This window comes from Coregonus lavaretus (assembly GCF_964263955.1).
Source record: "Coregonus lavaretus genome assembly, chromosome: 6".
Taxonomy (NCBI): Eukaryota; Metazoa; Chordata; class Actinopteri; order Salmoniformes; family Salmonidae; genus Coregonus; species Coregonus lavaretus.
The window spans coordinates 57,031,218-57,043,836 of NC_139993.1; the positions used below are offsets into that span (position 1 = coordinate 57,031,218).

The following is a 12,619-nucleotide window of genomic DNA, read 5'->3' on the forward strand; positions in this document are numbered from 1 at the left end:
TGGGTCAGAATATGTCACGTGTACCCCAGGTGTTTCAGTCAGAATGTACATGAACTATAGCGATATCAACGGTCAGTCCCAGCTTCCGAAATATAAAATTGCAAAATAGGATGAACGCAGAATCGGACTACAATGATATAAAGAACTACTACTCTCACCAGGGAGGGAGTCTCAATACCAGCTTCTGAGCCTGTGCCAGAGACAGACAGGCAACAGATAGCATGGCAGACAGAGGCAGCAGACAGATACAGCAGACAGAGGGCTGCTGCTTCTTGATCCACTCCCTCCCTCCACCGGCTCCACTATACCGGATAACAGCAGGCCAGCAGGCCAGCAGCAGGCAGCAATCTCCTGCCTCGCTTTCCACTCTGTCTCTCCCTCCACTCCACAGGCCAGGCTGCTACAGACCAGCAGGCGGCAGTAGGCAACTAAGGGTTTTTCTGCATTTGAAAAGTCTTGGGCGGGCCGCCTAAGTGTTTTTTTGGGCCGCCAAAGTTCAAACAGTAATATAGAGTATATATATATTATGTAGAAAAGATAATGGAGCTATATATTAGTTTAATAAGATCATCTTTGAGAACTAACAATCACCTAAATATAAAGCTGGGGTGTCACACCACCTAAGCCTCATCTTGATCCAGAAAGAAACTCTGCAGCAGGCCCTCTCTCTCTCTCTCTCTCTCTCTCTCTCTCTCTCTCTCTCTCTCTCTCTCTCTCTCTCTCTCTCTCTCTCTCTCTCTCTCTCTCTCTCTCTCTCTCTCTCTCTCTCTCTCTTCTCTCTCTCTCTCTCTCTCTCTCTCTCTCTCTCTCTCTCTCTCTCTCTCTCTCTCTCTCTCTCTCTCTCTCTCTCTCTCTCTCTCTCTCTCTCTCTCTCTCTCTCTCTCTCTCTCTCTCTCTCTCTCTCTCTCTCTCTCTCTCTCTCTCTCTCTCTCTCTCTCTCTCTCTCTCTCTCTCTCTCTCTCTCTCTCTCTCTCTCTCACTCTCCTCTCACTCTCACTCCACTCCACTCTTTCTCTCTCTCCACACGCTCTGGCCCTGCCTGATGTTAGCCTGCTGCTGTCCTGTGGAGCCCAAACACAGCTCACCATGCAGGGGAGAAACAAGCCTCTGGGAAGACAGATACAACTCAAGAGCTCTGTTATTCACTGTCACAGTGTTTAGCTTGACTGTCTTCAGGGATTACTGAAACAAGATGCAGATAGAGACATGAGGGAGAGGAATAGTAGTATTGTGTGGATGGATATGATGTGGTGAATGTAATAAATATACTTATATTTCAAATATACTTATATTTCCACTTTAAGTTGCCAGTAGTCTTTTTCTTCTCAATCAGCTTTGATAATAACAAAGTAATAATTGTTTACATTTACGTCATTTAGCAGACGCTCTTATCCAGAGCGATTTACAGTAGTGACTGCATACATTTTCATTATTTGTCATACTGGTCCCCCGTGGGAATCGAAGCCCTTTACCCTGGCCACAAGCACATGCTCTACCAACTGAGCCACACGGGACAACACCCCCCACATGATCTGTGGGCGTGTGGTGAAAGTGATTTGTAACTGTCTGAATAGAGATTGTGCTCCACTACAGTGTGTAACCAGGCATCATGTTGTTCTAATTGCCACCCCTCAGCAGGAGGCAGCTAGATCTAAAACAGACAGCCAGACAGCTAGATCTAAAACAGACAGCCAGAGAGCTAGATCTAAAACAGACAGCCAGACAGCTAGATCTAAAACAGACAGCCAGAGAGCTAGATCTAAAACAGACAGCCAGACAGCTAGATCTAAAACAGACAGCCAGACAGCTAGATCTAAAACAGACAGCCAGACAGCTAGATCTAAAACATACAGCCAGACAGCTAGATCTAAAACATACAGCCATACAGCTAGATCTAAAACAGACAGCCAGACAGCTAGATCTAAAACATACAGCCAGACAGCTAGATCTAAAACAGACAGCCAGAGAGCTAGATCTAAAACAGACAGCCAGACAGCTAGATCTAAAACAGACAGCCAGACAGCTAGATCTAAAACAGACAGCCAGACAGCTAGATCTAAAACAGACAGCCAGACAGCTAGATCTAAAACATACAGCCAGACAGCTAGATCTAAAACATACAGCCATACAGCTAGATCTAAAACATATAGCCAGACAGCTAGATCTAAAACAGTCAGCCAGACAGCTAGATCTAAAACAGACAGCCAGACAGCTAGATCTAAAACATACAGCCAGACAGCTAGATCTAAAACAGACAGCCAGACAGCTAGATCTAAAACATACAGCCAGACAGCTAGATCTAAAACATACAGCCAGACAGCTAGATCTACAACAGTCAGCCATACAGCTAGATCTAAAACAGACAGCCAGACATCTAGATCTAAAACATACAGCCAGACAGCTAGATCTAAAACAGACAGCCAGACAGCTAGATCTAAAACAGACAGCCAGACAGCTAGATCTACAACAGTCAGCTAGATCTAAAACATACAGCCAGACAGCTAGATCTAAAACAGACAGCCAGACAGCTAGATCTAAAACAGACAGCCAGATAGCTAGATCTACAACAGTCAGCCAGACAGCTAGATCTAAAACAGACAGCCAGATCTAAAACAGACAGCCAGCCAGCTAGACAGCTAGATCTAAAACAGACAACCAGTCAGCCAGACAGCTAGATCTAAAACATACAGCCAGACAGCTAGATCTAAAACAGACAGCCAGACAGCTAGATCTAAAACAGACAGCCAGAGAGCTAGATCTAAAACAGACAGCCAGAGAGCTAGATCTAAAACAGACAGCCAGAGAGCTAGATCTAAAACAGACAGCCAGACAGCTAGATCTAAAACAGACAGCCAGAGAGCTAGATCTAAAACAGACAGCCAGACAGCTAGATCTAAAACAGACAGCCAGACAGCTAGATCTAAAACAGACAGCCAGAGAGCTAGATCTAAAACAGACAGCCAGACAGCTAGATCTAAAACAGACAGCCAGAGAGCTAGATCTAAAACAGACAGCCAGACAGCTAGATCTAAAACAGACAGCCAGACAGCTAGATCTAAAACAGACAGCCAGAGAGCTAGATCTAAAACAGACAGCCAGACAGCTAGATCTAAAACAGACAGCCAGAGAGCTAGATCTAAAACAGACAGCCAGAGAGCTAGATCTAAAACAGACAGCCAGACAGCTAGATCTAAAACAGACAGCCAGACAGCTAGATCTAAAACATACAGCCAGACAGCTAGATCTAAAACATACAGCCATACAGCTAGATCTAAAACAGACAGCCAGACAGCTAGATCTAAAACATACAGCCAGACAGCTAGATCTAAAACAGACAGCCAGAGAGCTAGATCTAAAACAGACAGCCAGACAGCTAGATCTAAAACAGACAGCCAGACAGCTAGATCTAAAACAGACAGCCAGACAGCTAGATCTAAAACAGACAGCCAGACAGCTAGATCTAAAACATACAGCCAGACAGCTAGATCTAAAACATACAGCCATACAGCTAGATCTAAAACATATAGCCAGACAGCTAGATCTAAAACAGTCAGCCAGACAGCTAGATCTAAAACAGACAGCCAGACAGCTAGATCTAAAACATACAGCCAGACAGCTAGATCTAAAACAGACAGCCAGACAGCTAGATCTAAAACATACAGCCAGACAGCTAGATCTAAAACATACAGCCAGACAGCTAGATCTACAACAGTCAGCCATACAGCTAGATCTAAAACAGACAGCCAGACATCTAGATCTAAAACATACAGCCAGACAGCTAGATCTAAAACAGACAGCCAGACAGCTAGATCTAAAACAGACAGCCAGACAGCTAGATCTACAACAGTCAGCTAGATCTAAAACATACAGCCAGACAGCTAGATCTAAAACAGACAGCCAGACAGCTAGATCTAAAACAGACAGCCAGATAGCTAGATCTACAACAGTCAGCCAGACAGCTAGATCTAAAACAGACAGCCAGATCTAAAACAGACAGCCAGCCAGCTAGACAGCTAGATCTAAAACAGACAACCAGTCAGCCAGACAGCTAGATCTAAAACATACAGCCAGACAGCTAGATCTAAAACAGACAGCCAGATCTAAAACAGACAGCCAGACAGCTAGATCTACAACATACAGCCAGACAGCTAGATCTAAAACAGACAGCCAGATCTAAAACAGACAGCCAGACAGCTAGATCTACAACAGACAGCCATACAGCTAGATCTAAAACAGACAGCCAGACAGCCAGATCTAAAACAGACAGCCAGACATCTAGATCTACAACAGACAGCCATACAGCTAGATCTAAAACAGACAGCCAGACAGCCAGACAGCCAGATCTAAAACAGACAGCCAGACAGCTAGATCTACAACAGACAGCCATACAGCTAGATCTAAAACAGACAGCCAGACAGCTAGATCTACAACATACAGCCAGACAGCTAGATCTAAAACAGTCAGCCAGACAGCTAGATCTACAACATACAGCCAGACAGCTAGATCTAAAACAGTCAGCCATACAGCTAGATCTAAAACAGACAGCCAGACAGCTAGATCTAAAACAGACAGCCAGACAGCTAGATCTAAAACAGACAGCTAGATCTAAAACAGTCAGCCATACAGCTAGATCTACAACAGTCAGCCAGACAGCTAGATCTAAAACATACAGCTAGATCTAAAACAGACAGCCAGACAGCTAGATCTAAAACAGACAGCTAGATCTAAAACATACAGCCAGACAGCTAGATCTAAAACAGACAGCCAGACAGCTAGATCTAAAACAGACAGCCAGACAGCTAGATCTACAACAGTCAGCTAGATCTAAAACATACAGCCAGCCAGCTAGATCTAAAACAGACAGCCATACAGCTAGATCTAAAACAGACAGCTAGATCTAAAACAGACAGCCAGACAGCTAGATCTACAACAGTCAGCTAGATCTAAAACATACAGCCAGACAGCTAGATCTAAAACAGACAGCCAGACAGCTAGATCTAAAACAGACAGCCAGACAGCTAGATCTACAACAGTCAGCTAGATCTAAAACATACAGCCAGACAGCTAGATCTAAAACAGACAGCTATACAGCTAGATCTAAAACAGACAGCCAGACAGCTAGATCTACAACAGTCAGCTAGATCTAAAACATACAGCCAGACAGCTAGATCTAAAACAGACAGCCAGACAGCTAGATCTAAAACAGTCAGCTAGATCTAAAACATACAGCCAGACAGCTAGATCTAAAACAGACAGCTATACAGCTAGATCTAAAACAGACAGCCAGACAGCTAGATCTACAACAGTCAGCTAGATCTAAAACATACAGCCAGATCTAAAACAGACAGCCAGACAGCTAGATCTAAAACAGACAGCCAGATAGCTAGATCTAAAACAGTCAGCCAGACAGCTAGATCTACAACAGTCAGCCAGATAGCTAGATCTAAAACATACAGCCAGACAGCTAGATCTAAAACAGACAGCCAGACAGCTAGATCTAAAACAGACAGCCAGATAGCTAGATCTAAAACAGTCAGCCAGACAGCTAGATCTACAACAGTCAGCCAGACAGCTAGAGCTACAACAGTCAGCCAGACAGCTAGAGCTACAACAGTCAGCCAGACAGCTAGATCTACAACAGTCAGCCAGACAGCTAGATCTACAACAGTCAGCCATACAGCTAGATCTACAACAGTCAGCCATACAGCTAGATATAAAACAGTCAGCTAGATCTAAAACATACAGCCAGACAGCTAGATCTACAACAGTCAGCTAGATCTAAAACATACAGCCAGATCTAAAACAGACAGCCAGACAGCTAGATCTAAAACAGACAGCCAGATAGCTAGATCTAAAACAGTCAGCCAGACAGCTAGATCTACAACAGTCAGCCAGATAGCTAGATCTAAAACATACAGCCAGACAGCTAGATCTAAAACAGACAGCCAGACAGCTAGATCTAAAACAGACAGCCAGATAGCTAGATCTAAAACAGTCAGCCAGACAGCTAGAGCTACAACAGTCAGCCAGACAGCTAGAGCTACAACAGTCAGCCATACAGCTAGATCTACAACAGTCAGCCATACAGCTAGATCTACAACAGTCAGCCATACAGCTAGATCTACAACAGTCAGCCAGACAGCTAGATCTACAACAGTCAGCCATACAGCTAGATCTACAACAGTCAGCCAGACAGCTAGATCTACAACAATCAGCCAGACAGCTAGAGCTACAACAGTCAGCCAGACAGCTAGAGCTACAACAGTCAGCCAGACAGCTAGCTTCTACACCCAGGCTCAGAGTTAGGCAGTCAGGCAGGCTGCACCGCTCAGCTCCCTGCCAGCTATTTCAGTCCTCTTAGGGAGCTACTCAGGGAGTAGAATACCCATTATATCAATACTAATAATGATATCTTCAAAATAATGTATATGTATGAAGGCTTGTGTATTTGTGTTTGTTTGTACGTTGGGTTTTGTGTGTGTTTGTGCATGTGATATTGAGTGTGTGTTGTGTGTGCATGGTGGTGATGAACTTGACTCACGCAGCAGTCCTATCCAGGAGAGGGGTGTGACACACACACCACTTGCATGAGTGTCACCTGTTCCAGAGAGGCTGTAAATAATTGAACAGCTTAACTGATAGCAGGAGGTGAATGGGTAGTTTGACGCCTCATCCTCCCCCGCCCCCCCCCCCCCCCCTAATCCCCCCCTCACCCTGTATTTTCCCCCATTCTCATATGTTTCTACTTAACCTTTATTTTTGCAGGTTAGTCTCACAGAGATTAAATCTCTTTTGCAAGAGAGGCCTGGTTGATTGAACAGAAACCCTCTACCCAGTGCATTCGGAAAGTATTCAGACCCCTTCCCTTTTTCCACATTTTGTTACGTTACAGCCTTATTCGAAAAATGATTAAATAAAAACATGTTCTCATCAATCTACACACAATACCCCATAATGACAAAGCGAAAACAGTATTTCTGTTAAAAAACAGAAATACCTTATTTACATAAGTATTCAGACCCTTTGCTATGAGACTTGAAATTGAGCTCAGGTGCATTCTGTTTCCATTGATCATCCTTGAGATGTTTCTACAACTTGATTGGAGTCCACCTGTGGTAAATTAAATTGATTGGACATGATTTGGAAAGGCACACACCTGTCTATATAAGGTCCCACAGTTGACAGGGCATGTCAGAGCAAAAACCATGCCATGAGGTCGAAGAAATTGTCCGTAGAGCTCTGAGACAGGATTGTGTCGAGGCACAGATCTGGGGAAAGGTACCAAAAAAATTCTGCAGCATTGAAGGTCCCCAAGAACACAATGGCCTCCATCATTCTTAAACGGAAGAAGTTTGGAACCACCAAGACTCTTCCTAAAGCTGAACCTTCCAGAAGGACAACCATCTCTGCAGCACTCCACCAATCAGGCCTTTATGGTAGTGTGGCCAGATGGAAGCCACTCCTCAGTAAAAGCCACATGACAGTACGCTTGGAGTTTGCCAAAAGGCACCTAAATGACTCTCGACCATGAGAAACAAGATTCTCTGGTCTGATGAAACCAACATTGAACTCTTTGGCCTGAATGCCAAGCGTTACAGCCTTACGTCTGGAGGAAACCTGGCACCATCCCTACGGTGAAGCATGGTGGTGGCAGCATCATGCTGTGGGGATGTTTTTCAGCGGCAGGGACTGGGAGACTAGTCAGGATTGGGGGAAAGATGAACGGAGCAAATTACAGAGAGATCCTTGATGAAAACCTGCTCAAAAGCGCTCAGGACCTCAGACTGGGGCGAAGGTTCATTTTCCAACAGGACAATGACCCTAAGCACACAGCCAAGACAACGCAGGAGTGGCTTCGGGACAAGTCTCTGAATGTTCTTGAGTGGCCCAGCCAGAGGCCGGACTTGAACCCGATCGAACATCTCTGGAGAGACCTGGAAATAGCTGTGCAGCGACGCTCCCCATCCAATCTTACAGAGCTTGAGAGGATCTACAGAGAAGAATGGGGGAAACTCCACAGATACAGGTGTGCCAAGCTTGTAGCGTCAAACCCAAGAAGACTTGAGGCTGAAATCGCTGCCAAAGGTGCTTCAACAACGTACTGAGTAAAGGGTCTGAATACTTATGTAAATGTGATATTTCCGTTTTTTATTTTTAATACATTTGCTTTGTCATTATGGGGTATTGTGTGTAGACTGATGGGGGGGGGGGGGGGGGGGACAATTTAATCCATTTTAGAATAAGGCCGTAACGTAACAAAATGTGGAAAAAGTCAAGGGGTCTGAATACTTTCCGAATGTACTGTATCCTCCATCACCCGCTCAACCTCCATCTTCTCTCTCTCAACCTGCTTTTCTGCTATATCTTCCCTCCCTACCTCTCTCTATCCCCCTCCCCCTCCCGTTGACCTGAGGGGTGTCAGCAGGGCTGTATATCTGACACCATCCAACCTGGACAAGGACAACATTAAAATGGGGCTAGTCTGGCTCATACTCTACTCACACTACTATAGTGGAAAGCTGTTCATTAAAGATGCTGGGAATGGGCTGGGGCTGGGGTGGACGAGGGGATATGGGAAAATGAGGACTGGATATGGAGAGGATGGGGGATAGCAGATAGGTTACATATGCCAGAGATGGTTTTTCATTTCCATCAACCAGGCAGCCTCCTTATGGTGCAGACAGCAGAGTGGATCTGTCTAAATATATGTTGCTCTCCTGTGTGTGTGGATTCAGGGAAAACCCATTTCTCACATGGGAACTGTGGTGCACAGACTCTGTGTGTGTGTGTGTGTGTGTGTGTGTGTGCGCGCGCGCGCGTGCGTGCGTTTTCAAATCAATGGTTTGACGTGCAAAGAAATGCCCTTATAACTTAATATACTGTATATTGGCTAGTTGTAGTATTACGATATGGTCGTACTGCGTAATCAGGAATAGCCCATATCAGACAAACTAAAAAGTTTCATGTGAAGTGTATGTCCACGTAGATAAATAAATGCAAAGGCTTCGCTTCTATTTGTAAACTACGACAGTAGTAATCTCTACTGGCAAATATTTGCGTACATCGGTCACATTGTAGAAACTATTAACAAAATCGAGGCCACTGTCTAATATCGTTCCTCGCTACATTGTAACTACAAAAAATAACACGCCCGGTGCGCGTCCGTAGTTAAATGCCTTTCAGCATTTACGTTGTATAACTGTCATTGTAGGAATTAGACTAATGATGCATTACAAACTACTGCTATTAAACAGTAATATGGATATCGAATGATAGTGGCAGGTCGCATAGCCTCGACAATACTCGCAGCAAAATTAACAGATCTCTCAAACCGTTTAAGTTAATCAGGCCCTATATTTGTTTTGCTGCAAATGAACTACACATAAGTATAGCAAAGTATTGCATATTAGCACACCTGAAATTATTTTAAACTTCCAGAGAGCCGCAAAATAGTAGCGCAACAAAACAACTTTCATTCCATCTGTCAGAATACATAATAGTGTAGACTACCTGGTTGGTTGTATCTTGTGGCAGGTTTTTAATTAGGATTTTCCTCCTGTTGCTCAGCTCGCGGCGAGTTTTCTCCAGCCTCTTCTCAATTTCCTCCGGTTCCAAATCGGGTAAGTCTCGGAGACTGGTCCCCTCGGATGATGCGACCTCATCCTGGCCGCTCTCCGGGCTGTCAGAATCCTGGAAAGGTGCATTTTCCTGGTTCAGAGAGCGAACGTTCGGCGGCTGGATGGAGGAAGCTGCCGCCATCTTGAGTAGCTGTGATAGAAAGTGAGTGGAGGCAGCGATAGGTAGGCGTCTGTGTTTTTGTCGCTCCCATCTGAATGAGAGAGAGCAGAGCAGACGGGAAAGGTACGCACATGAAGCCAGGCCCGGGCGCGCTACTGTATCCTACGCCGGACGCTTGGCGACCCCAACCGTTTAGAAAAGTAATAAGTAGGCGCTATGAAACAGTAAAGAGCATTGTATCGCCATCCTGTGGTAGACTATACCCTATGGCTAATGAACTAATGCTACCTGTCAATAAGCACGTTTTAGAGAGGCTATATCCAATACAGAGAAGACGACAATCATCTAGCCTACAGGTTGCATAATTCGTTTAATGATAAAGCATAATGCATACATACTCTATTTCAAATAAATATTGCTCAAATATACATTGCTCTCCAACAGACACTCCTTGCAATGTAGGATATAGGCCATAGGCAATACTTTATTTAGCCGTGTGAGTGTGCGGGCCTGTCAGATCTGAATGTATACATTGCAACCCACTTAGGAAACATTTTCTGCACAACTATGTTTATAAAAGGGGAGAAACTAAACCATCATCATGCAAAAATAGGTATGATGCTCCGTTTTCCTTGTGAGATTTTTGGCAGCTCTATAAATAGGGCTACACCATCACAACGAAGGGATGGAAACATCCTACACTCAACAGGCAAATTAAATGACAGTCTTCAGACTGAAGCGGAACTATACCTTGTTTATGCGTAATTACAGCAATCAAACTAACCCACTTCATGTCTGACGGGAGGTTGAATGAAATAATATACCTATTCCATGGATATAGGGCTTAAATGAGTGTTCTCAAAACTGTACTGTATGTGAGCGTACTTGCAAAATGATGTCACAATATCCGGACAGATTGGAAGACATGAATCAATCAACTGGCCTACCTGGTTAAATAAAGGAGAAATACAAAATTTAAACTGTGTTTTCTCTGAAATGGTCAGTGATGCTTGTCAGCAACAAGATGCTGAAGAGACATGATTTATCCAAATCAGAGATAAACAGAAACTCCCCTCAAGAGAACAATTATCTCTCTCACACACACATACCATTGTATTCCCCTCATGCCATAATAATTCCTCATCAAAACGTGTCACTTTTTTCACCCATGCAAATCAGAGATGTCTTGCACATGTAAAAAGAAAGGCAGGCAATCCAACCAGATACCACCGAGTGGGAGTATGAGAAGAAACAAGGAAACGTCAGCGCTCGATCGTTGGGACCTGTGAGCAGGTGTCAGCGAGTGGCTGAATGGGCAACACAGGAACCTGGGACACATGTTTATGTTATGTAGGCGGACAGACGGAACCTTGAACCCTGAATGGCTGTGAGTGAGGTGCTGTGTGTGTGTGTGTGTGTGTGTGTGTGTGCATGTGCGTGTGGAGGAGTAAACGTCATCAATCCAGGGACGGAGAGAAAAATGCATCTTCATTGTAGATCTATCTATTTCATCCATTTACATGGTCATTCCTTGCTTTTAATCCAGGACACTGGATGGTTGTCCTCACCATTCAAGTACACATTTATGGGATTGAAGAACAGAAAATTACATAATGGATTATGCATGAGCAGAACCCCTATCCTCTCTCACCTACCCAATGCCCTTCAACATAACTGGCCATTAATGGTACATCAGCCTCAACCAGTGGTCCTCCTGGGATGCATAGATGAAGACAAGGAGCAGTAGATGCAAATAAGTATAGGCCTACTTCAGAGTATGCTAGCCTGTTAGTTAATGTATATGCTTACTCCCCAGTTGGCAGGGAATGCCTTGGGTGCACCCAGAATGGCCTGAGGAAACTTGGAGGACAGTGAGAGTGCTCTAATTCAGAGCAGATCCCTGGCAGAGAGATGGATAAAGAGAGCGAGAGAGGAGCTCTCCACTCTTCTTCTCCATGCTGGCCCTGGCCCATCCTTCAGCACTGCAGAGCAAGCTGGTCCACTTTCCTGTCCTGCTGCGTATGGTCATTCAGGAAAAACGTCCACCATGTCCTTCTCTTTATCTGAAGAAGAAACTTAGTTTAGAAATGTGGAGAGAAGACCTGGTTAGATAGAGGACACAGACTGAATGCCACTTCAGCATTTACCCATTATTCACAACTGCTGAAGTATGTCTGTAGATCTTCCTCATAGACCTATACATCACATTACATACATTGATGCCAAGACATCAATTCATCACTTTAGGCACATGGATTCACCATCTCTAAAAGAGACTGAATACAAGGAAACATCTTGAATCTAGATGCATCAAAACATGTCTTCAGATCTACGACTGTTTGGTACAAAATTCTATACGGCAATTCAGATGTCCAGAAAGGCTTATAAATAAATATAAATCAATCAAATATATTTATAAAGCCCTTTTTACATCAGCAGATGTCAAAGTGCTATACAGAAACCCAGCCTAAAACCCCAAACAGCAGGCAATGCAGATGTAGAAGCACTACAATGCATAGCTCTTCCCCTACCTCCTCCACAATGAACTACTGCTAAAACACGGTGAAAACAGAGGGCAGTTAGCCTGTGGGATTGAAAGGCCATTGTCTAGTACCGTTCAGTTGACCTAAATTACCTTCCCACCCCAGTCTAATCAAACAACAATAAATATGGGCCTGACACTGAGGCTGGATAAAGGAGCAGGTAATCCCTCCCTATCAGTTAATCCTACTGTATCTGTACTGGCAGGTGGGACATGGTGCCCTACAGACTGACCTAGGAACATCAGATTATGAAATGATCATTCTAGGGGAATCCAGTTGTAGAATGTGTCATTTTGAAGGCCTACTAGGTTGTAGTATTGTGATTGTGTCTGCCATGG

General features: G+C 44.2%; 1 protein-coding gene across 1 annotated transcript in view; it reads right to left on the reverse strand.

Annotated features, from left to right (window-relative positions):
- Positions 1–9,759, reverse strand: part of raver2 (ribonucleoprotein, PTB-binding 2) — a gene marked incomplete at both ends in the record, with an annotated part of 67,083 nt that extends 57,324 nt beyond the window's left edge. The window contains one exon of the mRNA XM_084163903.1: positions 9,511–9,759. Within this exon, the coding sequence (XP_084020029.1) occupies positions 9,511–9,759 (249 nt within the window). The remainder of the gene's footprint in view (positions 1–9,510) is intronic.
- Positions 9,760–12,619: the final 2,860 nt, after the last annotated feature.